The sequence below is a fragment of the Loxodonta africana genome, chromosome 8 (assembly GCF_030014295.1).
Source record: "Loxodonta africana isolate mLoxAfr1 chromosome 8, mLoxAfr1.hap2, whole genome shotgun sequence".
NCBI classification, from domain to species: domain Eukaryota; kingdom Metazoa; phylum Chordata; class Mammalia; order Proboscidea; family Elephantidae; genus Loxodonta; species Loxodonta africana.
The window spans coordinates 95,758,670-95,785,147 of NC_087349.1; the positions used below are offsets into that span (position 1 = coordinate 95,758,670).

The 26,478-nt window shown below is 38.6% G+C and overlaps 1 protein-coding gene across 2 annotated transcripts in view; it reads left to right on the top strand.

Moving 5' to 3' along the window:
• Positions 1 to 26,478, top strand: part of NPSR1 (neuropeptide S receptor 1) — a 232,989-nt gene that overhangs the window by 33,326 nt on the left and 173,185 nt on the right. For both annotated transcript variants that reach the window (XM_064290132.1, XM_010587176.3), the window contains exon 2: positions 15,148 to 15,280. In XM_064290132.1, the coding sequence (XP_064146202.1) occupies positions 15,148 to 15,280 (133 nt within the window). The remainder of the gene's footprint in view (positions 1 to 15,147; positions 15,281 to 26,478) is intronic.

Genomic DNA, 26,478 nt, shown 5'->3' on the forward strand with positions numbered 1-26,478 from the left:
GGTGGAAGGCCTTACTTTACCTGATTTTAGAACCTATCGTACCGCCACAGTAGTCAAAACAGCCTGGTACTGGTACAACAACAGATACAACGGAACAGAATTGAGAATCCAGGCATAAATCCATCCACATATGAGCAGTTGATATTTGACAAAGGGCCCAAAACAGTTAAATGGAGAAAAGACGGTCTTTTTAACAAATGGTGCTGGCGTAACTGGATATCCATCTGCAAAAAAATGAAACGACCCATACCTCACACCATGCACAAAAACTGACTCAAAATGGATCAAAGACCTAAATATGAAACATAAAATGATAGAGATCATGGAAGAAAAAATAGGGACAATGTTAGAAGCCCTAATACATGGCATAAACAGTTTACAAAACATTTTACAGAATGCAGAAGAAAAACTAGATAATTAAGAGCTCCTAAAAATCAAACACCTATGCTCATCCAAAGACTTTACCAAAAGAGTGAAAAGACTACCTACGGACTGGGAAAAAGTTTTTAGCTATGACATTTCTGATCAGCGCCTCATCTCTAAAATCTACATGATACTGCAAAAACTCAACTGCAAAAAGACAAATAACCCAATTAAAAAATGGGCAAACGATATGAATAGACACTTCACTAAAGAAGGCATTCAGGTAGCTAACAGATATATTAGGAAATGTTCATGATCATTAGCCATTAGAGAAATGCAGATCAAAACTACAATGAGATTTCATCTCACTCCAACAAGGCTGGCATTAATCCAAAAAACACAAAATAATAAATGTTGGAGAGGCTGTGGAGAGATTGGAACACTTCTACACTGCTGGTAGGAATGTCAAATGGTACAACCACTTTGGAAATCAATTTGGCACTTCCTTAAAAAGCTAGAAATAGAACTACCAAAAGATCCAGCAATCCCACTCTTTGGAATATATTCTAGAGAAATAAGAGCCTTTACATAAACAGATATATGCACACCCATGTTCATTGCAGCACCATTTACAATAGCAAAAAGATGGAAGCAATCACGGTGCCCATCAACAGATGAATGGATAAATAAATTATGGTATATTTACACAGTGGAATACTACACATCGATAAAGAACAGTGAAACATTTCATAACATGGAGGAACCTGGAAGGCATTATGCTGAGTGAAATTAGTCACTTGGAAAAGGACAAATATTGTGTAAGGCCACTATTATAAGAACTTGAGAAATAGTTTAAACTGAGAAGAAAACATTCTTTTGTGGATACGAGAGGAGGGAGGGAGAGAGGGTGGGAGAGGGGCATTCGTTAATTAGATAGTAGATAAGGACTACTTTAGGTGAAAGGAAAGAGAGCACACAATACAGGGGAGGTCAGCACAATTGGACTAAACCAAAAGCGAAGAAGTTTCCTGAATAATGTGAATGCTTCGAAGGCCAGTGTAGCAGGGGCAGGGGTCTGGGGACCATGATTTCAGGGGACGTCTAAGTCAAATGGCATAATAAAATCTATTAACAAAACATTCTGCATCCCACTTTGAAGAGTGGTGTCTGGGGCCTTAAACGCTAGCAAGCCGCCATCTAAGATGCATCAATTGGTCTCAACCCACCTGGAGCAAAGGAGAATGAAGAACACCAAGGACACAAGGTGATTACGAGCCCAAGAGACAGAAAGGGCCACATGAACCAGCGACTACATCATCTTGAGGCCAGAAGAACTAGATGGTGCCTGGCTACAACCGATGACTGCTCTGACAGGGAACACAACAGAGAACCCCTGAGGGAGCAGAAGAGCAGTGGGATGCAGACCCCAAATACTTATATGACCAGACTTAATGGTCTGACTGAGACTAGAAGGACCCCGGTGGTCATGGCCCCCAGACCTTCTGTTGGCCCAAGACAGGAGCCATTCCCGAAGCCAGCTCTTCAGATATGGATTGGACTGGACAATGGGTTAGAGAGGGATGTTGGTAAGGAGTGAGCTTCTTGGGTCAGGTGGACACTTGAGACTATGTTGGCATCTCCTGCCTGGAGGGGAGATGAGAGGGTGGAGGGGGTTAGAAGCTGGCAAAATGGACACGAAAAGAGAGAGTGGAGGGAGAGGGTGGGCTGTCTTATTAGGGGGAGTATAATTGGGAGTGTGTAGCAAGGTGTATATGGGTTTTTGTGTGAGAGACTGACTTGATTTGTAAACTTTCACTAAAACACAATAAAAATTATTTTAAAAAAAGGGGAGGGGCCAAGATGGCTAACTAGGTAGAACTATCTCGGATCCCTCTTGCAACAAAGTCTCAGAAAAACAAGTGAATCGATCACATACATGACAATCTACAAACCCTGACCATCAAACACAGATCTAAAGAGTTGACCTGAGTGACAGATGAGTGAAAACCTGCATCCTGAAGCAGCAACAGCCTCTGGAACCGGCGTCCGGCACCACAGCCTTGATTCCTCTCAGTTCCCTGGTGCTAAGTGGCGGGGCTGATTGTGGCTTGCTGAGGCGGGGCACGCATGGGACACAGCCCTAACCCCTAGCCCCCTGGGGTAACCTCGGTAGAGACTCAGCCAGCGCAAGCAGGCTGCACACTGACGGGGCTAATGAGAGAGCGAGCAACCATGGGGAAGCAGCAGCTCTTTTCGGAGCCTGGAGCTAGCGTCCCAGTCAGAAAACCTTGGCGCCAGGCTTTGGACTGGATGCAGGGGAGCTGAGCATGGCTTCCTGAGACAGTGCAAACACAGGACACAGCTCTAGCTTCCTGAAGTGACCTCAGGGCGAGCTCAGCAAGTGCATGCAGGCAGCGCAGCGATGCGGCTCAAAGGAGGAGAAGTCACAGGAGGCAGCGACTGGTTTTGGAGCCTGGAGTGCGGCGTCCCAGCTGGGGAACCTTGGCGCTGGGCTTTGGACTGGGAGCGGAGGAGCTGACCACGGCTTCTGAGACAGCACAAGCACAGGACACGGGCCTGACCCTCAGGGGCAATCTCAACCCAGCCAGAGCACATAGGCTACAAGCCCCTCTGGAACCTCAGATAAAACAGTCATCACAAAGCAAGATAAGTAACTTTGTCTATATTTCTGGGTGCTACTCTCTCCTATCTATCTGATCCCTCCCTTCTCTTCCCAGGCGGCTTCCTTAACATTGGAATTTCCTGGGCCAGGGAGTGAAGTGCTCTGCGTTTTTTTTTGTTGTTGTTGTCTTTTCCTAACCCATTCTCCTGGCCTGAGAGAAGCGGCTACTAAAAACCCAGGGACCAAAAATCCTTCCCTGACTTCCCAAAATTGGAATAAAAATACAGAACCAGCTCCAGCCAAGCATATGAGATCCACAGTCTTGGCCTTTCATCCCTACAGGGAACAAGGTGGCTATTATTGTAAAGGCAATTCTGATAGTGATCTGAGTGTAATTGTTTTAGCAGATTACTGGAAAGACAAGTTTTCCAGGTCTGATATCTCTACCTATTAAACAGAGCCATCACTGACCCACAACAGGGAACTGAGGGCTGAAGCTCCACCCAAACCACCTAGCCTCCCGCCAAAGGGGTCTGAGGATAGTGACACCTACCAATCTGTAGAGGTACATGCATTGGGTGCCTAAAGTACAGCTGAAGAGCCCACCCAACAAAGTGCTTTAGGAATAGAGACACACCTACCTCACTGGCACTTGGAGGAAGGCTGTCAGCATCCTGCCCCCCCTGGAGTGTGACCCTCTGCTGCTGCTAGAATCTGGTGCACACAACTATCACCACTACTCATCTAAGTTAATAGGTGACAGTCTACAACACACACTTGGTGACCCAAAATCAGATTCTATTCAAGAATAGTGAATGGACTCTTAGGCTTATATATATGGTAACAGCCCATACCAGCTGGTAATAGGACATAAGTGATTCAAGGGCTACAGCAATCAAGACAGCACAATCTAGTAGCCCGTCTATGTATACTGAAAGAAAACAAAACAAGATAAGACTCAGTGAGCAAATATAAAATAAATCATCACAATATCTTATAGGTGGCTTGGAGACAGCAGTCAATATCAAACCACATAAAGAAGCAGACCATGATTGCTTCTACAGCTCCCCAAATTAAAGAATCAAAACCTTTCCCAAATGAAGATATAATCCTGGAATTGCCAGATGCAGAATATAAAAAACGAATTTATAGAATCTTTCAAGACATCAAGGATGACCTCAGAAATGAAATAAGGCCATCTACAGAAAAAGCCAAGGAACACACTGATAAGGCTGTTGAAGAAATCAAAAGCTTTAGTCAAGAACATAGTGGAAAAATTCATAAGCTGCAAGAATCCATAGAGAGACAGCATTCAGAAATCCAAAAGATTAACAGTAAAATTACAGAATTAGACAACTCAATAGGAAGTCAGAGCAGCAGAATCGAGCAATTGGAATGCAGAGTGGGGGAGATGGAGGATAAGGCAATTGACACCAATATAGTTGAAGAAAAATGAGATAAAAGAATTTTAAAAAATGAAGAAACCCTAAGAATCATATGGCACTCTATCAAGAAGAATAACTTGTGTGTGATTGGAGTCCCAGAACAGGGAGGGATAACAGAAAATACAGAGCGAATCATTGAAGATCTGTTGGCAGAAAACTTCCTTGACATCATGAAAGACAAAAGGATGTCTATCCAAGATGCTCATTGAGTCCCATATAAGATTGATCCAAAAAGAAAGTCACCAAGACATATTATCATCAAACTTGCCAAAACCAAAGATAAACAGAAAATTTTAAAAGCAGCCAGGGAGAAAAGAAAGGTCTCCTACAAAGGAGAATCAATAAGAAAAAGTTCAGACTACTCAACAGAAACCATGCAGTCAAGAAGGTAATGGGATGACATATATAAAGCACTGAAGGAGAAAAACTGCCAGCCAAGGCTCATATATCCAGCAAAACTCTCTCTCAAATATGAAGGTGAAATTAAAACATTTACAGATAAACACAAGCTTAGAGAATTTGCAAAAACCGAAGCAAAAAAAAAAAAAAAAAAACCAAAGCTACAAGAAATACTAAAGGAAATTGTTTGGTCAGAAAATCAATGATATCAGATACCAGCACAACACAAGGTCACAGAACAGAACACCCTGATATCAACTCAAATAGGGAAATCACAAAAACAAATTAAGATTAATTTTAAAAGGAAAAAAATGCTCAAAACAGGGAATCGTTGATGTCAATATGTAAAAGATCACAATAATCAAAAAGAGGGACTAAATACAGGAGGCATAGAACTGCCATATGGTGAGGGAAACAAGGCGATATACGACAATACAAGTTAGGTTTTTACTTAGAAAAATAGGGGTAAATATTAAGGTAACCGCAAAGAGGTCTAACAATTCCATAACTCAAAATAAAAACCAAGAAAAACATAACAACTCAGCAAACATGAATTCAACCACTATGAAAATGAGGAACACACAATTTACAATGAAAAACGTCTCAGCACAAAAAAGTAAGTGGAAAAATGAAATTGTCAACAACACACACAAAGAGGCATCAAAATGACAGCACTAAAAAAAAAAAAAACACATAGTTATCTATAATTACCCTGAATGTAAATGGACTGAATGCACCAATAAAGAGACAGAGAGTCTCAGACTGGATAAAGAAACATGATCCGTCGATATGCTGCCTACAAGAGACACACCTTAGACTTAGAGACACAAACTAAAACTCAAAGGATGGAAAAAAACATATTAAGCAAACAACAAGCAAAAAAGAGCAGGAGTAGCAATGTTAATTTCCGACAAAATAGACTTTAAAGTTAAATCCACCACAAAGGATAAAGAAGGACACTACATAATGATTAAAGGGACAATAGACCAGGAAGATATAACCATATTAAATATTTATACACCCAATGACAGGGCTGCAAGATACATAAAACAAACTTTAACAGAACTGAAAAGTGAGATAGACACCTCCACAATTATAGTAGGAGACTTCAACACACCACTTTCGGAGAAGGACAGGACTTCCAGTAAGAAGCTCAATAGAGACACGGAAGACCTAATTGCTACAATCAACCAACTTGACCTCATAGACTTATACAGAACACTCCACCCAACAGCTGCAAAGTATACTTTTTTTCTAGTGCACAGGGAACATTCTCTAGAATAGATCACTTATTAGGTCATAAAATAAACCTTTGCAGAATCCAAAACATCGAAATATTACAAAGCATCTTCTCAGACCACAAGGCCATAAAAGTGGAAATCAATAACAGAAAAATTAGGGAAAAGAAATCAAATACTTGGAAACTGAACAATAACCTGCTCAAAAAAGACTGGGTTATAGAAGACATCAAGGAGGGAATAAAGAAATTCATAGAATGCAACGAGAATGAAAATACTTCCTATCGAAACCTCTGGGACACAGCAAAAGCAGTGCTCACAGGTCACTTTATATCGATAAATGCACACATACATAAAGAAGAAAGAGCCAAAATCAGAGAACTGTCCTTACAACTTGAACAAATAGAAAGTGAGCAACAAAAGAACCCATCAGGCACCAGAAGAAAACAAATAATAAAAATCAGAGCTGAACTAAATGAATTAGAGAACAGAAAAACAATTGAAAGAATTAACAAAGCCAAAAGCTGGTTCTTTGAAAAAATTAACAAAATTGATAAACCATTGGCCAGACCGACTAAAGAAATACAGGAAAGGAAACAAATAACCTGAATAAGAAATGAGATGGGCCATATCACAACCGACCCAACTGAAATTAAAAGAATCATATCAGATTACTATGAAAAATTGTACTCTAACAAATCTGCAAACCTAGAAGAAATGGAGAAATTCCTAGAAACACACTACCTACCTAAACTAACACAATCAGAAGTGGAACAACTCAATAGACCCATAACAAAAAAAGAGATTGAAAACGTAATCAAAAAACTCCCAACAAAAAAAAGTCCTGGCCCAGATGGCTTCACTGCAGAGTTCTACCAAACTTTCAGAGAAGAGTTAACACCACTACTACTAAAGGTATTTCAAAGCATAGAAAATGATGGAATACTACCTAACTCATTCTATGAAGCCACCATCTCCCTGATACCAAAACCAGGTAAAGACACCAAAAAAAAAAAAAAAGAAAATTACAGGCCTATATCCCTCATGAACATAGATACAAAAATCCTCCACAAAATTCTAGCCAATAGAATTCAACAACATATCAAAAAAATAATCCACCACGACCAAGTGGGATTTATACCAGGTATGCAAGGTTGGTTTAATATTAGAAAAACCATTAATGTAATCCACAATATAAATAAAACAAAAGACAAAAACCACATGATCTTATCAATTGATGCAGAAAAGGCATTTGACAAATCCAACACCCATTCATGATAAAAACTCTCAGCAAAATAGGAATTGAAGGAAAATTCCTCAGCATAATAAAGGGCATCTATACAAAGCCAACAGACAACATCATTCTAAACGGAGAGAGCCTGAAAGCATTTCCCTTGAGATCGGGAACCAGACAAGGAGGCCCTTTATCGCCACTCTTATTCAACATTGTGCTTGAAGTCCTGGCCAGAGCAATTAAGCTAGACAAAGAAATAAAGGGCATCCAGACTGGCAAGGAAGAATTAAAAATTTCTCTAGTAGTAGATGACATGATCTTATACACAGAAAACCCTAGGGAATCCTCCAGAAAAGTACTGAAACTAATAGAAGAGTTCAGCAGAGTTTCAGGTTACAAGATAAACATAAAAAATCAGTTGGATTCCTCTACATCAACAAAAAGAACATCGAAGAGGAAATCACCAAATCAATACTATTCACAGTAGCCCCCAAGAAGTTAAAATACTTAGGAATAAATCTGACCAAAGATGTAAAAGACCTAGACAAAGAAAACTACAAAGTACTACTGCAGGAAGCTAACAGGGATCTACATAAGTGGAAAAACATACCTTGCTCATGGATAGGAAGACTTAACATAGTAAAAATGTCTATTCTACCAAAAGCCATCTATACATACAATGCACTTCCGATCCAAATTCCAATGACATTTTTTAATGTGATGGAAAAACAAATCACCAACTTCATGTGGAAGGGAAAGAAGCCCCAGATAAGTAAAGCATTACTGAAAAAGAAGAAGAAAGTGGGAGGCCTCACTCTACCTGATTTTAGAACATATTATACAGCCACAGTAGTCAAAACAGCCTGGTACTGGTACAACAACAGGCACACAGACCAATGGAACAGAATCAAGAACCCAGATATAATTCCATCTACATATGAGCAGCTGATATTTGACAAAGGCCCAGTGTCAGTTAACTGGGGAAACGATAGTCTTTTTAACAAATGGTGCTGGCATACCTGGATATTCATTTGCAAAAAAATGAAACAGGACCCATACCTCACACCATGCACAAAAACTAACTCCAAGTGGATCAAAGACCTAAACATAAAGACTAAAACGATAAAGATCACGGAAGAAAAAATAGGGACAATGTTAGGAGCCCTAATACAAGGCATAAACAGAATACAAAACATTGCTAAAAATGACAAAGAGAAATCAAATAACTGGGAGGTCCTAAAAATCAAACACCTATGCTCATCTAAAGACTTCACCAAAAGAGTAAAAAGACCACCTACAGATTGGGAAAGAATTTTCAGCTATGACATCTCCGACCAGCGCCTGATCTCTAAAATCTGCATGATTCTGTCAAAACTCAACCACAAAAAGACAAACAACCCAATCAAAAAGTGGGCAAAGGATATAAACACGCTCTGCACTAAAGAAGATATTCAGGTGGCGAACAGATACATAAGAAAATGCTCTCGATCATTAGCCATTAGAGAAATGCAAATTAAAACAACGATCAGATTCTATCTCACTCCAACAAGGCTGGCATTAATCCAAAAAACACAAAAGAATAAATGTTGGAGAGGCTGAGGAGAGATTGGAACTCTCATACACTGCTGGTGGGAATGTAAAATGGTACAACCACTTTGGAAATCTATCTGGCGTTATCTTAAACAGTTAGAAATAGAACTACCATACAACCCAGAAATCCCACTCCTTGGAATAAGAGCCTTTACACGAACAGATACATGCAAACCCATGTTTATTGCAGCACTGTTTACACTAGCAAAAAGCTGGAAGCATCCAAAGTGTCCATCAACCGATGAATGGTTAAATAAATTATGGTATATTCACACAATGGAATACTACGCATCGATAAAGAACAGTGACAAATCTGTGAAACATTTCATAACATGGAGGAACCTGGAAGGCATTATGCTGAGCGAAATTAGTCAGAGGCAAAAGGACAAATATTGTATAAGACCACTATTATAAGATCTTGAGAAATAGTATAAACCGAGAACACATTCTTTTGTGGTTACGAGAGGCAGGGAGTGAGGGAGGGTGGGAGAGGGCTATTTACTGATTAGATAATAGATAAGAACTACTTTAGGTGAAGGGAAGGACAATACTCAATACAGGGAAGGTCGGCTCAACTGGACTGGACCAAAAACAAAGAAGTTTCCCTGATAAACTGAATGCTTCGAAGGTCGTCGGATCAAGGGTGGGGGTTTGGGGACTGTGGCTTAAGGGGACTTCTAAGTCAATTGGCAAAATAAATTCTATTAAGAAAACAAAAAAAAAGGGACATGTCTGAGTTCAGAAAATATTGTTTTAACCTGAAAATACAGTAACTGCAAAGAATGGAGAAAGTGAACAGTTCACTGTATTGGTTAGTGGTAAGAAAATTCAAGAAATTCTCATAAAGTTCACAATAGAAAATGGAGAGCTGAATATGACTGGGGGAGAGAGAAGAGGAAGAGAGAGAAGAAGAAAGAGGAGGAGGAGAAAGAAAAGGTGGAGGGATAAAAAGACGAGATGTGCAGGAAAATTCCGTGAGATCCATGCAATAAAAATGTCAGAAGCGAGAAGAGGACAGTGAAGAAACAAAAATGAAAGCAATAATAGAAGACAACTTACCTATCTTTAAAAACTGAGTCTTTTAATATAAAAAAGTCAAGAAGAATCACAACGAAAGGAGACCTAATGCACAAGGATTACCCAGCAAACAAGGTACACATCGTCTTACTTGTGCTTACTTACTACTCTGTAGTGCACAATTTCACCCATTTTTCACCACATCAAAGATATTTGGAAGTAGGGAAGAAAAATATAATTTGCCATTGACATGATACTCTCTATTAAAAGTACAAAAGGATTAATCAAACAACTGTTAGAGCTAGCGAAACCGTTTATCACTTTGCTGATTTCAAAGCAAACAGAAATGAGTTATTTTCACATAAGCCCTCATTAACCCATTAGGAAAATATAATGGTGTAAGTAAAAGATCCCATTTACAATAGAAATTACCCAGAAACAAAATGTAAAGGAAGCTTTCTGAAGAAAGCTGAAAAACTCTACCCAGAGCCAATAAAGAAAACAGCATTATCAGATCAAGTTGAAGATTTGTTTCCGCCATGTTCTTGCATTCCCTTGAAATATATGCTAGAGAAAAGCATACCTTAGTAGCATTGCTTATAAGAGCTCCTAACTGGAAACTACTTGAATGTTTATCAAAGTACATGGATAAATAAAATAGAATTATATATGGGATGAAAATTACAACCATAAGCCAAAGTAGCAAGACAAAAAAGAATACATACAGCATGAAACTATTCACATAAGGTGGAAAAACAGGCAAAACTCTTTATGGATGAATTTTTAGTAGTAACAGTAAAACTAAAAACTAAGTAAAAGTAAGGAAATCGTTACCAGAAAAATCAAGTTATAGGTTTTTTCTAGGAGGGATAGAATGGGATTATGACAAGAAATGTAATAGAGGGGTTTTTGGTGCTGTCAATGATCTTCATGATTTTGGTAATCATTACATGAGTTTTTGTCATATGTTCGTTAAGAAATCTGTGTCGTTATTGGGTGTCATCAAGTTGATTTCGACTCGTAGCAACTCCATGTGACAGAGTAGAACTGCCCCATAGGATTTTCATGGCTCTAATCATTACAGGAGCAGATCACCAGGTCTTTCTCCCATGGCGCCACTGGGTGGATTCAAGCGGCCAACCTTTTGGTTAGCATCTGTGATGGTTAAGGTTGTGTGTCAACTTGGCTGGGCAATGATTCTCCATTGGTTTGGCAGTTATGTAATGATGTGATTTGACAGTTAAGTAATGATATAGTCATCCTCCATGATGTAATCCAATGCAATTGGACAATCAGTTGTAAGGGAGTTTCCTTGGGGGATGTGGCCTGCATCCAATATATATATGGATGTTCTGGCAAAGCTCTTTTGTTGCTCTGGATCCTGAATCCAGCTTGTCATCATCTGAACTCCAGTTCTTGGGACTTGAGCCAGCAACGTGCCGTATCTTGGGATTTGTCAGCCTCCGCAGCCTTTGAGCTGGCAGCCTGCCATTTTACCAGTCGATCTTGGATTCATCAGCCTCTGCAGCCCATGAGCCAGTAGCCTGCCATCTCCATCTGGCCTGCTGATCTTGGATTCATCAGCCCCTGCAGCTACATGAGCCAGAAGAAGCCTCCAACCTGATGCCTGACCCACAGACTTGGGATTTACCAGCCTCTACAACCAGGTGAATTGTTTCCTTGAGATAAATCTGTGTGTGTGTGTGTGTGTGTGTACACCTCACTGGTTTTGCTTCTCTACAGAACCAAGAAGCTAGCCTAAGACAGCATCTAAACGCTCCTTAAGTAATTAGTACATACATATGCACTTTTTTGTGCCTATGTTATAAAAAGATACTAAAACAAAACGCAGGTACAAACTGATAAAACATTTGCCACTTACATTACCAAGAGATTACATTCTTTATAAATAAAGGATTGTTACAAATCAATCTAAAAGAGTGGAAAAATGAGTCAAGTTTCCAAATACAAAATTTTAAAAGAAGAAATGGTCAATAAGTAGTAATGAAAGATAATAGCAGTTCATAATAGTAAAATGCATTAAGTATTATTTGTCATTTACTAAATTGGAAAAGATTAACAAAAACAAAAAAGTACACTGTCTTTAGGAGAGTATTTTGAAATATTCATATTTAAGTATTGGCAGAGTGAGTAACAACTGGTGTAAGCATTTTCTTGATAACAATTAATATGTATGCAAGGTCTTTATAATCTACATATTTCTTTGACTCCAATTGTGCACATCTAGCAATTTTTCCTCAGCAATGAATCAAGCAAATGTACATAGATATTTGCTATAGGATTATTTATGACTCAAAAAAAAAAAAAAAAGCTAAAAATCGATGTCCAGTAACAAGGGGTCAGTTGAGTACGTTACAATATATCCACCCAGTGGAAAGTGGATGGCCATTATCAGGGATTGAGTAAAGTTGTGTCTCATTGTTGGAGAACTCGAAGACAGGAGTGAAGCAAAGTAGGCACAGATCAGACCTCTTTTGACACTGGGTTAATTCTTCTGAACTTTAATTCACTCACATAAAATCCTGGGGATAAACAAACAAACAAACAAAAACACTCTTTTAGAGCTGCTGGAACTGTTAACTAAAGTGATGGTATCAAATGCTAGTATTGTCTTGGTTCAATATGTTGTGGTATAAGAAAAAAAGGAAGTTCCAAAACAAAACCTTGAAAAAGATTCTATTTGTGGGCATGGAGAGAGAGAGAAGGAGAGAGAAAGGAAGGGAGGGAGGACGATAAGAGAAGAAAGAGAGAGGAGGATTGTTTTTGAAAGTATGTACGCCAAAATTAGGAAAGCTTGGTGGCGTAGTGGTTAAGAGCTATGGCTGCTAGCCAAGAGGTAGGCAGTTTGAGTCTACCAGGTGCTCCTTGGAAACCCTGTGGGGCAGTTCTACTCTGTCCTATAGGGTCACTATGAGTTGAAATCAACTCGACGGCAATGGATTCGGTTTTATATTTTTTATACACCAAAATTACAAAAGTTTTAGTTCCTTCTTTTTTTTCTGTATTTTATAACTTTATTTCTGTATGTGTATCCTGATGTATGCGTTCGTTATTATGAGGAAGGGACTGGGAGATGCCCTGACTACCCACCCCCCATCTCCCTCCCCCCCCCAAACTCTGGCATCACAACAGGATCTGAGGTTTCCCTCTATGTGACATCTCCTGTCTATGCCCACTGCCCCACTGCTGGGTGCTGTCACTTAGCTCAGCCCCTTTGGACCTTTGCTTTATAAATGGTTTGCATAGCTGAGGCTCTTGATTTGATCTTCCATATCTCAGCACTGCCTGTGAACCACTTTCAGCAATACATTCTGTAGGCTTATGTTCTGCCCTGCTGCCTTCCTCAGCCCAAGTCCAGAACCTGGGGCAAGTCCAGTCTTAGCCTTCCACTTGCCGGGATGAAAAATTCCAAATTCTTCCTGGTTCCCCTTTTCCAGGGGCCTGTCCTAACCTGCAGGGCCTTGGGTGGTACAAAGGGTTTGTGCTCAACTGCTAACTGAAAGACTGGCGGTTTGAACCCATCCAGTGGTGCCACAGAAGTAAGGCCTGGGGAACAGCTTCTGTAAAGATTACAGCCAAGAAAAGCTTATGGAGCAGTTCGACTCTGCAGCGCATGCGATTGCCATGATTGGGAGTCCACTCAATGACAACCGGCTTGCTTTTTGGTTTTGTCCTAACTTGCAGGGCTTGTAGCACATTCATGTACAACTGTTTGCCTGGTGCTGCTGCAGTGCCTCAGGGACTACAAGTTTTCTTCAGGTCCCTCTGATCTCTTCCTCCAAACAGGCTCCTCTGCACTGTAGGCTCCAGTTTCAGACGTGGGCATTCTTACCTGGGTTCTGCCCAGACCTTTTGGGCTGATGTCTCTGCTGGGTCATTTGGTTTTAAATTTCAGGTTTGCCCCTGGGTGCCATCTCCTGGACCTCCTTGGCCCCATGCTCTTCAGCCATGGACTGTCTTTGCCTGGTCCCTGTCCCCACCCAGCCTAGTCCAATGCCCTGGGCCTCTGCTTATCCTTAGCTGTGGACTTCAAACAGATGAAAAGCCCCATGTGAAGGGATTGTGAAAAACGTCTTACGGAGTTGGCATTTTAAATGACTAGAATTCCAGCTTTTTATTTAACTAATTACATATTATTCAGTGAAACTTTAATATTACTATATCATAAAACTCTGTCAAATGGAAAAAAGAAATGATAACCCATAATCACACTACCCTAAAATAACCACTCTTAACATTTCAGTGTTCTTCAGTCTTTTTCCTAGGTGTATAATTTTGCAGGGTTATAATCATTGAATATACTATTTTCATCATTTTTTTGTACTTATTAATAAGCATTTTTAATGTTGCTACAAGTCTTTATGGCCATCATGTTAATAGCTACACAATATTTCACAGAATCAAAATGCATTTATTTGCTTAACAATCCTGTTACCTTTAAACTAAACTTTACTTTCTTCTTATAATAAATTTGTACATCTTTATGGTCATAGTGTTCCTTTATTTAACATCCTGAGTTTTTAAAAATGTTATTATATTTAATTTTAATAGATAATAAAAATCTGCCATTTTAACTATTTTTAAGTAGTGTACAAGTCATATTAAGTGCCTTCCCCACGTGGTGCCACCGTGGCCACTATCCATTTCCAAACATTTTTCATTGCCCCAAAGAGAAACTCAGTACCTGCTGAGCAATAATTGCCCGTCCTCCTCTCCTCCCAGCCCCGAGTAATTACGAATAAACTTTTGTCTCCATTAATTTGTTTATTCTAGAAATTTCATACAAGTGGGATCATAAAATATTTGTCCTTTTGTGTCTGACTTATTTCGCTCAGTATAACATTTTCAAGGACATCCATATCATGGCATGTATCAGGACTCCATTTTTCTTTATGGCTGAATATGTGGTATTCTTTTTCGTACCCTGAGTTCTTTCACATAGACTTAAAACTGCTTGGTCAAGGAATACGGTTTTTTTTTTTTTTGTCTCTTGATATGTGTTTCTAAATAGATTTCTTAAATGTTATGCCTATTTACCCTGCTACCAGTGTAAATAAGGGCCCTTGCATTATTGTTTCCTCAAGCACAGAGCTTTGACAGGAGGGGATATGGAAGAAGGAGGAGGGAGGATTCCAACACCCCAGCCCGAGCTACACCCTGAGAAGAGTACCGTGCTTCTCACTAGTGCACTGGTTTTCTGTTGCTCTGGTTTTGCAGACTGAGCAGCTGATAACTCTGTGGGTCCTCTTTGTTTTCACTACTGTTGGAAATGCCATCGTGCTCTTCTCCACGTGGAGGAGGAAGAGGAAGTCAAGAATGACCTTCTTTGTGACTCAGCTGGCCATCACAGGTAAGTGAGTAACTGTGCGGGTGGGAGAGGAGGAAGCTGTGCACCAGATCCCTATGGCTCCACATTTTCAATTATTTTTCCAATAGAAATATAATACTAGCAGTTTAATGCATTAGGAAATTCTGGAGTAATTTCTATAGGGATGTAAAACCCGTGTTTGAATCTTTCTTCCAGTAAATTTAGCACATTTAAATGCCCATTCCATTATAAGATGTCATTATAAAATAACTCACTATACAACAAACTTGGTGGCTATTATCAGTGCCATCAGGTACAAAGGGTTCTATAGGGCTTCACTCTCCCCATACCCAGAGTCTCACACAGCAATCTCTATGGTTCACTAAGGTAATGGTATAATATCCACATATCTCCAGAAGGGTAATTATGTACTTAAGGGAGAAATCCCCAAGAATGGACCAGAATTGTCTCTATTGAATAATAAATGTGAAGTTTCAAGTATTTTTGAAGATTTAAGTCTGTGGGTATTGCTTTAGAAATGCAAGTGATGTGGAACACCACTTCTGGGAGTACTATAAGGAAATAAGATAATATCCAGGACTGTTAAATGTGGGCTTTGGAAATGGATGTTTCAATCGAAGTGTGAGTAAGTACCACATAGAGGAGGGTGTTGAATCAGCCCCCGACTCATGGTGACCCCGTGCACCAGTTTCCAAATCTAAAAAATGGGGATACCGCTCATGGTGAGACAATGTTTATAAAGTGCCTATGTAGAAGCAGGCACAAAGTGATTGCTCGATAAATGCTAGTTAATGCTAGCACTGTATTGGTTTCTTTCGAAAAATTGTTAACTTAAACTGAGTAACTTGCTGAAGAGTAAAATTTTTCCAAAAGGCCTGAAATTCATCTCTACGCTGAACTGATTTTCCCCTTTGAATCTTAAGTATTGTTTCACAGGATGACCAAACTTTTTTTGTAGAAACAGATTCTTAAGTCATGAGATTCAACTGACATCATCAGTGATACCAGCATTTGGAAAAGTAAATTCAGGGGCATTTTGTACTTGGCTCTTCTGAAGGGGAAAAATAAGTGCTAACAAGCATTGTTGGGTAAGGCATTACTAATGCTTTTAAATAATATTTTCCATCATGATGTCACTGCTTGAAAACAGTCTCCCACTTATAGAACCAATAGCCTTGAGTGAAGTTTTGAAGAACAGTTTGATTTCTAATTGGTATTTTTGTTCATTTAATTGGTGAATCAGTTGGAATTAGATTCAGCTCTTCATACAGAAAACTCCAGACAATGGTAGCTTACATTTATAAAGATTTATTTTTGTCTTATGTAAAGAAGTCTTGAGGTAGCAGTCCAGGGCTCATATTGTGTTCTGTATTATCAGGGGCCAAGTCTTCTCTATATTTCTACTCTATTAAGGGACTTCTATTTGTGAAGTGAGGAGTGCTGGTGGTTCAGTGGCTAAGTACTCAGCTGCTAACTGAAAGGTCAGAGCTTGGAACCCACCACCCACTCTGAGGGAGAAAGATGTGGTAGTCTGCTTCTGTAAAGATTACAGACTTGAAACCTCTGAGGGGCAGTTCTACTCTCTCCTGTAGTGTAGCTATGAGTCGGAATCAACTGGACAACAAAGGTTTGGGTTTTTTTGGTATTCTCACAGTCAGCTTATGGTACGGATAGCTCTTGATCCAAGATGGCTGCTACAACTCCTGTCGTCAAGACCACATTCAAGCCAGCAGGAAGCAAGAAGGGAGAAATGACAAAGCGACCAGCTACCTGTCTTCCTGTTAATTGGTATTCCTCCAAATCCCACCCAGTAACTTTTTCTTGCATCTTATTTATTGTCTTTAACTGAAGAAAAGGCTGGGAAATGTTTTGTTTTTAACCTGATCCCATTGGCCAGAAAAAAATTAGATTTCTTTTCCTAAGGAAGATGATGAGAATAGGTAGTAGGTAAGCAGTAGGCTCTATCAGAGCTTGTTTTCTACACTGTTACACTGAGAACCAGAAACTTAAACAATGAATCTCTGTCCCTCCACCCATTCCCCACTTTGAGAATGCTTCCTTCAGAATGCCGTGCCCTCTTCTTTTGACCTCTGACCTTGGCAGGCCAACACTGCACGTTTCCCCACACTGCAACGACCCACTGGATGATTGTCACATTACGTAGATAAGTTCCTATTGTTGAGTATTTCCGTTTTCTTTGTTTTTTCTTTTCTAATTTTTGGCTATTATCAGTGATTCTGCAATGAACAGTCTCAATTAAATCTTTGTGATCATCCTTTACTATTTCTTTAGGGAAAGTTTAGAAAAGTGGAATTGCTGCCTCAAAAAAGGTAATTTTGTGGCTTTGAATTGGCTGGTGTCCTTTTAGGTCACCCATTTCTAAAAGATGATTGAAAATGTCATGAGATAAATGCTCTAGAAGCTACCAGCACAGACCCACTGAGTTGTTTAAAAAGGTCCCTAAAAACAAAAGCATTATTATTTTGCAGTAGCTTTTTTTTTTTTTTTTAATAGAATCATCACCAGTTCCTTGAGGGGAGAGATTCTCGTTGTTCCTCCATTAATGATACTTAACCACCTACTCATTGGTAGTTTGCTTACTTTAAAAAGAAAGCATTTCCTTCCATCCCGGCCAGTGTGACACAGAGGAACCCACACCAAATTCATCTTTGTTGCCCACAGTGCCTATGGCAGCACGCATGTATTGGCGGGAAGAAAGAACACATTAATTACCAGAACATTGGAATTGAGAAAGTGTTTCAATTTTGTTCCTCCATGTTTTTTGTTTTTTTTTTTTTTAATTTTTATTAAGCTTCAAGTGAACATTTACCATTCCAATCAGTCTGTCACATGTAGGTTTACATACATCTTACTCCCTTCTCCCACTTACTCTCCCCCTATTGAGTCAGCCCTTACAGTTTCTCGTTTCATGCCAATTTTGCCATCTTCCCTCTCTCTCTATCTTCCCATCCCCCTCCAGTCAAGAGTTGCCTACACACTCTCCTGTGTCCACCTGATTTAATTAGCTCACTCTTCATCAGCATCTCTCTCCCCCCCACTGACCAGTCCTTTTCATGCCTGATGATTTGTCTTCGGGGATGGTTCCTGTCCTGTGCCATCAGAAGTTCTGGGGAGCATTGTCTCTGGGATTCCTCTAGTCGCAATCATACCGTTAGGTGTGGTCTTTTAGTGAGAATTTGGGGTCTGTATCCCATTGGTCTCCTGCTCCCTCAGGAGTTGTCTGTTGTGCTCCCTGACAGGACAGACATCGATTGTGGCCGGGCACCAACTAGTTCTTCTGGTCTCAGGATAATGTAGGTCTCTGGTTCATGTGGCCCTTTCTGTCTCTTGGGTTCTTAGTTGTCGTGTGGCCTTGGTGTTCTTCCTTTGCCTTTGCTCCAGGTGGGTTGAGACCAATTAATGTATTTTAGATGGCCGCTTGTTGGCATTTAGAACCCCAGGTGCCACAATTCAAAGTGGGATGCAGAGTGTTTTCGTAATAGAATTGTTTTGCCCGTTGACTTAGAAGTCCCCTCAAACCAAGTTCCCCAGACCACAGCCCCTGCTTCGCTGACCTTTGAAGCTTTCATTTTATCCCGGAAACCTCTTTACTTTTAATCCAGTCCAATTAGGCTGACCTTCCTTGTTTTGAGTGTTGTCTTTCCCTTCACCCAAAGCAGTTCTTATCTACAGATTGATCAGTAAAAAGCCCTCTCCCTCCCTCCCTCCCCCCTTCGTAACCACAAAAGTATGTGTTTTTCTCCGTTTTTTCTGTTTCTCAAGATCTCGTAATAGTGGTCTTATACAATATTTGTCCTTTTGCCTCTGACTAATTTCACTCAGCATAATGCCTTCCAGATTCCTCCATGTTATGAAATGTTTCAGAGATTCGTCACTGTTCTTTATCGATGCATAGTATTCCATTGTGTGAATATACCACAATTTATTTACCCATTCGTCCGTTGATGGACATCTTGGTTGCTTCCAGCTTTTTGCTATTGTAAACAGAGCTGCAATAAACATGGGTGTGCATATATCTGTTTGTGTGAAGGCTCTTGTATCTTTAGGGTATATTCCGAGGAGTGGGATTTCTGGGTTGTATGGTAGTTCTATTTCTAACTGTTTAAGATAACGCCAGATGGATTTCCAAAGTGGTTGTACCATTTTACAATCCTACCAGCAGTGTATGAGAGTTCCAATCTCTCCGCAGCCTCTCCAACATTTATTATTTTGTGTTTTTTGAATTAATGCCAATCTAGTTGGTGTGAGATGGAATCTCATCGTAGTTTTAATTTGCATTTCTCTAATGGCTAATGATCGGGAGCATTTTCTCATGTATTTGTTGGCTGCCTGAATATCTTCTTTAGTGAAATGTGTGTTCATATCCTTTGCCCACTTCTTGATTGGGTTGTTTGTCTTTTTGTGGTTGAGTTTTGACAGAATCATGTAGATTTTAGAGATCAGGCGCTGGTCTGAGATGTCATAGCTGAATATTCTTTCCTAGTCTGTAGGTGGTCTTTTTACTCTTTTGGTGAAGTCTTTAGATGAGCATAGGTGTTTGATTTTTAGGAGCTCCCAGTTATCTGGTTTCTCTTCATCATTTTTGGTAATGTTTTGTATTCTGTTTATGGCCTGTATTAGGGCTCCTAGGGTAGATCCTATTTTTTCTTCCATGATCTTTATCGTTTTAGTCTTTATGTTTAGGTCTTTGATCCACTTGGAGTTAGTTTTTGTGCATGGTGTGAGGTATGGGTCCTGTTTCATTCTTTTGCAAATGGATATCCAGGTATGCCAGCACCATTTGTTAAAAAGACTATCATTTCCCCAATTGACTGACACTGGTCCTTTGTCAAATATCAGCTGCTCATACGTGGATGGATTTATATCTGGATTCTCAATTCTGTTCCATTGGTCTATGTGCCTGTTGTTGTACCAGGACCAGGCTGTTTTGACTACTGTAGCTCTATAATAGGTTCTGAAATCAGGTAGGGTGAGGCCTCCCACTTTATTCTTTTTCAGTAATGTTTTGCTTATCCGGGGGTTCTTTCCTTTCCATATGAAATTAGTGATTTGTTTCTCTATCCCCTTAAAGTATGGCATTGGTATTTGGATTGGAAGTGCGTTATATGTATAAATGGCTTTTGGTAGAATAGACATTTTTACTATGTTAAGTCTTCCTATCCATGAGCAGGGTATGTTTTTCCACTTAAGTATGTCCTTTTGAATTTCTTGTAGCAGAGTTTTATAGTTTTCTTTGTATAGGTCTTTTACATCCTTGGTAAGATTTATTCCTAAGTATTTTATCTTCTTGGGGGCTACTGTGAATGGTATTGATTTGGTTATTTCCTCTTCGGTGTTCTTTTTGTTGATGTAGAGGAATCCAAGTGATTTTTGTATGTTTATTTTATATCCTGAGACTCTTCCGAACTCTTCTATTAGTTTCAGTAGTTTTCTGGAGGATTTCTTAGAGTTTTCCATGTATACGATCATGTCATCTGCAAATAGTGATAGCTTTACTTCCTCCTTACCAATCTGGATGCCCTTTATTTCTTTGTCTAGCCTAATTGCCCTGGATAGGACTTCAAGTACGATGTTGAATAAGAGCGGTGATAAAGGGCATCCTTGCCTGGTTCCCGTTCTCAAGGGAAATGCTTTCAGATTCTCTCCATTTAGAGTGATATTGGCTGTTGGCTTTGCATAGATGCCCTTTATTATGTTGAGGAATTTTCCTTCAATTCCTATTTTGGTTAGAGTTTTTATCATAAATGGGTGTTGAACTTTGTCAAATGCCTTTTCTGCATCTATTGATAAGATCATATGGTTTTTATCTTTTGTTTTATTTATGTGATGGATTACATTAATGGTTTTTCTGATATTAAACCAGCCTTGCATACCTGGTATAAATCCCACTTGATCAGGGTGAATTATTTTTTGATGTGTTGTTGGATTCTATTGGCTAGAATTTTGTTGAGGATTTTTGCATCTATGTTCATGAGGGATATAGGTCTGAAATTTTCTTTTTTTGTAATGTCTTTTCCTGGTTTTGGTATCAGGGAGATGGTAGCTTCATAGAATGAGTTGGATAGTATCCCATCTTTTTCTATAGTTTGAAATACCTTCAATCGTAATGGTGTTAAGTCTTCTCTGAAGGTTTGGTAGAACTCTGCAGTGAAGCCATCTGCGCCAGGACTTTTTTTTGCTGGAAGTTTTTTGATTACCGTTTCAATCTCTTTTTTTGTTATGGGTCTATTTAGTTGTTCTACTTCTGAATGTGTTAGTTTAGGTAGGTAGTATTGTTCCAAGAATTTATCCATTTCTTCTAGGTTTTCAAATTTGTTAGAGTACAATTTTATGTAGTAATCTGATATGATTCTTTTGATTTCATTTGGTTCTGTTGTGATGTGGTCCTCCTCGTTTCTTATTCGGGTTATTTGTTTCCTTTCCTGTTTTTCTTTAGTCAGTCTAGCCAGTGGTTTATCAATTTTGTTAATTTTTTCAAAGAACCAGCTTTTGGCTTTGTTAATTCTTTCAATTGTTTTTCTGTTCTCTAATTCATTTAGTTCAGCTCTCATTTTTATTATTTGTTTTCTTCTGGTGCCTGATGGATTCTTTTGTTGCTCGTTTTCTATTTGTTCAAGTTGTAGGGACAGTTCTCTGATTTTGGCTCTTTCTTCTTTTTGTATGTGTGCATTTATCGATATAAATTGGCCTCTGAGCACTGCTTTTGCTGTGTCCCAGAGGTTTTGATAGGAAGTATTTTCATTCTCGTTGCTTTCTAAGAATTTCCTTATTCCCTCCTTGACGTCTTCTATAACCCAGTCTTTTTTCAGGAGGGTATTGTTCATTTTCCAAGCATTTGATTTCTTTTCCCTAGTTTTTCTGTTATTGATTTCTAGCTTCATTGCCTTGTGGTCTGAGAAGATGCTTTGTAATATTTCGATGTTTTGGATTCTGGAAAGATTTGTTTTATGACCTAATATATGGTCTATTCTAGAGAATGTTCCATGTGCACTAGAAAAAAAAGTATATTTTGCAGCAGTTGGGTGGAGAGTTCTGTATAAGTCAATGAGGTCAAGTTGGTTGATTGTTGTAAGTAGGTCTTCCATGTCTCTATTGAGCTTCTTACTGGATGTCCTGTCCTTCTCCGAAAGTGGTGTGTTGAAGTCTCCTACTATATATGTGGAGGTGTCTATCTCACTTTTCAATTCTGTTAAAATTTGATTTATGTATCTTGCAGCCCTGTCATTAGGTGCGTAAATATTTAATATGGTTATGTCTTCCTGATCAATTGTCCCTTTTATCATTATATAGTGTCCTTCTTTATCTTTTGTGGCGGATTTAAGTCTAAAGTCTATTTTGTCAGAAATTAATATTGCTACTCCTCTTCTTTTTTGCTTATTGTTTGCTTGATATATTTTTTTCCATCCTTTGAGTTTTAGTTTGTTTGTGTCTCTAAGTCTAAGGTGTGTCTCTTGTAGACAGCATATAGATGGATCGTGTTTTTTTATCCAGTCCGTGACTCTCTGTCTCTTTATTGGTGCATTTAGTCCATTTACATTCAGCGTAATTATAGATAAGTAAGTTTTTAGTGCTGTCATTTTGATGCCTTTTCATGTGTGTTGTTGGCCATTTCATTTTTCCACATGCTTTTTTGTGCTGAGACGTTTTTATTAGTAGCTTGTGAGATCCTCATTTTCATAATGTTTAACTTTGTGTTTATTGAGTCGTTACGTTTTTCTTGGCTTTTTTCTTGAGTTATGGAATTGATATTCCTTTTTGTGGTTACCTTTTTATTTACCCCTATTTTTCTAAGTAAAAACCTAACTTGTATCCTTCTATATCGCCTTGTATCACTCTCCATCTGGCAGTTCAATGCCTCCTATATTTAGTCCCTCTTTTTGATTATTGTGATCATTTATCTATTGATTTCCATGATTTCCTGTTGTGTGTATTATTTTGTTTATTTATTTATTTATTAGAATTAGTCTTAATTTGTTTGTTTTTGTGCTTTCCCTATTTGAGTTGCGTTGATATCAGGACGTTCTGTTTTGTGACCTTGTATTGTGCTGGTACCTGATATTATTGGTCATCCGGCCAAACAATCTCCTTTAGCATTTCTTGCAGTCTTGGTTTAGTTTTTGCAAATTCTCTAAACTTGTGTTTATCTGTAAATGTCTTAATTTCTCCTTCATATTTCAGAGAGAGTTTTGCTGGATATATGATCCTTGGTTGGCAGTTTTTCTCCTTCAGTGCTATGTATACGTCTTCCCATTCCCTTCTTGCCTGCATGGTTTCTGCTGAGTAGTCTGAACTTATTCTTATTGATTCTCCCTTGAAGGAAACCTTTCTTTTCTCCCTGGCTGCTTTTAAAATTTTCTGTTTGTCTTTGGTTTTGGCAAGTTTGATGATAATATGTCTTGGTGTTTTTCTTTTTGGATCAATCTTAAATGGGGTTCGATGAGCATCTTGGATAGATATCCTTTCGTCTTTCATGATGTCAGGGAAGTTTTGTGTCAGGAGTTCTTCAGCTATTTTCTCTGTGTTTTCTGTCCCCCCTCCCTATTCTGGGACTCCAATCACTCGCAAGTTATCCTTCTTGATAGAGTCCCACATGATTCTTAGGGTTTCTTCATTTTTTTTAATTCTTTTATTTGATTTTTTTTCAGCTATGTTGGTGTTGTTTCCCTGGTCCTCCAGAAGTCCCAGTCTACATTCTAATTGCTTGAGTCTGCTCCTCTGACTTTCTATTGCGTTGTCAAGTTCTGTAATTTTATTGTTAATCTTTTGGATTTCTACATGCTGTCTCTCTATGGATTCTTGCAACTTGTTAATTTTTCCACTATGTTCTTGAATAATCTTTTTGAGTTCTTCAACAGTTTTATCAGTGTGTTCCTTGGCTTTTTCTGCATTTATCCTAATTTCATTTGTGATATCTTTAAGCATTCTGTAAATTAGTTTTTTATATTCTGTATCTGATAATTCCAGGATTGTATCTTCATTTGGGAAAGATTTTGATTGTTTTGTTTGGGGGGTTGGAGAAGCTGTCATGGTCTGTTTCTTTATGTGGTTTGATATGGACTGCTGTCTCTGAGCCATCACTGGGAAACTAGATTTTCCAAGTAGTCGGCTGGTACGCTGGCTCCTGGTTCTGAAAACGGTCGCTGTCTGCCCGTATTTGTTCATTTTCCGTCTCTAAGTCTGTGCTTGTTGTTCAGAGTTCGTAGATTGTTATGTATGTGATCGATTCCCTTGTTTTTCCGAGTCTTTGTTGCAAGAGGGATCCGCGGTAGCGTCCACCTAGTCCGCCATCTTGGCCCCGCTCTCCGTTCCTCCATGTTTTAACCCACTTCTGTCTTCTCCCCAGCAATTCTAACCCCTTCAAAAAAATTTGAGCTTCTACTTTCCTATACATCCCATTAGGAATTTTGGTCCTAGGGTTAGTCTTGAAACTGGAAGGAAAATAGATGATCTTGAAGCTGCTATTTTGGTACATTCTGCAATTTTGAGCATTTCCATTCTAACAATTTTCTGGATGAATTTAATGACTGTTTATATATTATGAGCTGAAGTGCCAATTAAAATGTATTAGTCATTTATCATCTTCAAGCCTGGCTTGTGTTTTATTCAAATGCAGTAAAGAGGAGCAAATGAGAGTAACTCCCATTGAGTATCCAACAAAGGAAAGATAGAAAACATATTTTCTGGCACATGCTCAAATAATTTCCTTCTTCTCAGTAGGCCCCAACTCTTTTCATATTGGGAAAGAAAATTAGCTTTGCCTCAAAGCACTTTCTGGAGAGCAATTTACTAATGAACCTAAGAATTTTCCATCCTCGCAACCTCCCTATAAATTATCTGAATTTCGAGAGATTTAGAAAGGTAGATGAATTTGAGAAATCCAGCCAGGAAGGTGAGGCCAAGAGTCTCTAAGAATCCAAATATATACTGCACTTCCCTGGGCTGATTTTATTTCCTTTTTCTGAGCTTCTTGATTTGCATGCTCTATTTAGTTTAATTCTTCTCATTTATAACTAAAGCATTTAAAACTATGATTTTTTCTGCATTCATAAATTTTTTAATGAAATAATGCTTTCTTATTTTCTAAATATTTTAGTTTTGGAGTTTTTATTTTCTCTTTCACACAATAACATTCAAGTGTGTTTTGCTGTGTGTGTGCGTTTAATTTCCAGTTGATTTTATTTTCCCTATCGTTTTGTAATTCAGGTTTAATTTTTTTGTCTTAAAGTAAAGAATGTCTTTGAAAGGATTTCTACTCTTCAACATTTATTAATAGTGTCTTTTGAGGTATAATATGTAATGATCATTTTGGAAATATTCAGTGTGCCTTTAAAAATAGGACGTAATTGTTTATCCTACATATTTATCTTTTAAAATTTGCTCTTATTAATTGTAATCTTCAAATTGTCTCTATTTTCATATTTCTATATTTCTTAAGTATTTTATATGTTAAAAACTTTCACATTTTCTCTCATTTTCTCCTAATGTTTTCTTAATCAATATTAACTTTATATATTTTGACGTTTTGTTATTTGGTTTACAAAGCTTCCTGACTAGTATATCTTTAATATAGGTTCATGTGTTTAATCACACATACATACACACAATTCTTTTGGTTTCACTTATTAATTTTGCTTTAGATTTATTTATATAATACTAATATTCAGATTATATATTTTCTTTTTTATTGAATTTAATTGAGTTTTCTCATTTGCCCAGCACTAGGCTAAGCACTTTACATAATGTCTCATCTTATTAAAAAATTATGCCTTCTGCTTTGTGCCTATATTTGCAATAATTATCAATGTGTATTTCTGTGTTTGGGTGTTCCAATGCTCACCAACAGTTGGCTTCCCCATTCTTGGGTCCTCTGGAAAATTTTGAGAGGAATTTTTTTCCCTTTCAGGATGGGTACCTGCATAGGATTCTTAAGCACCTGGCATTTCTCTTGCTTTCAGAAGAGTGACAGGATAGATAGGTATAGAAATCTCAGATCACACCAAGTCTCCATAGATGTTGCTCTGTTGACTTCTGGCATCTAATTCTTAAAAGGAAAAGTCTCGAGTCAGCATGGGGTTTCTTCCTTTATAAGCCATCAGATTCTGTTTTTTGCTTGTTGCATTTTTTTCTTTGAAAGTCCATACTTTCACCTGGCTGTTTCTATTTATTAGTCTGTTATGTTAGTTCTGCTGGGTATCAAG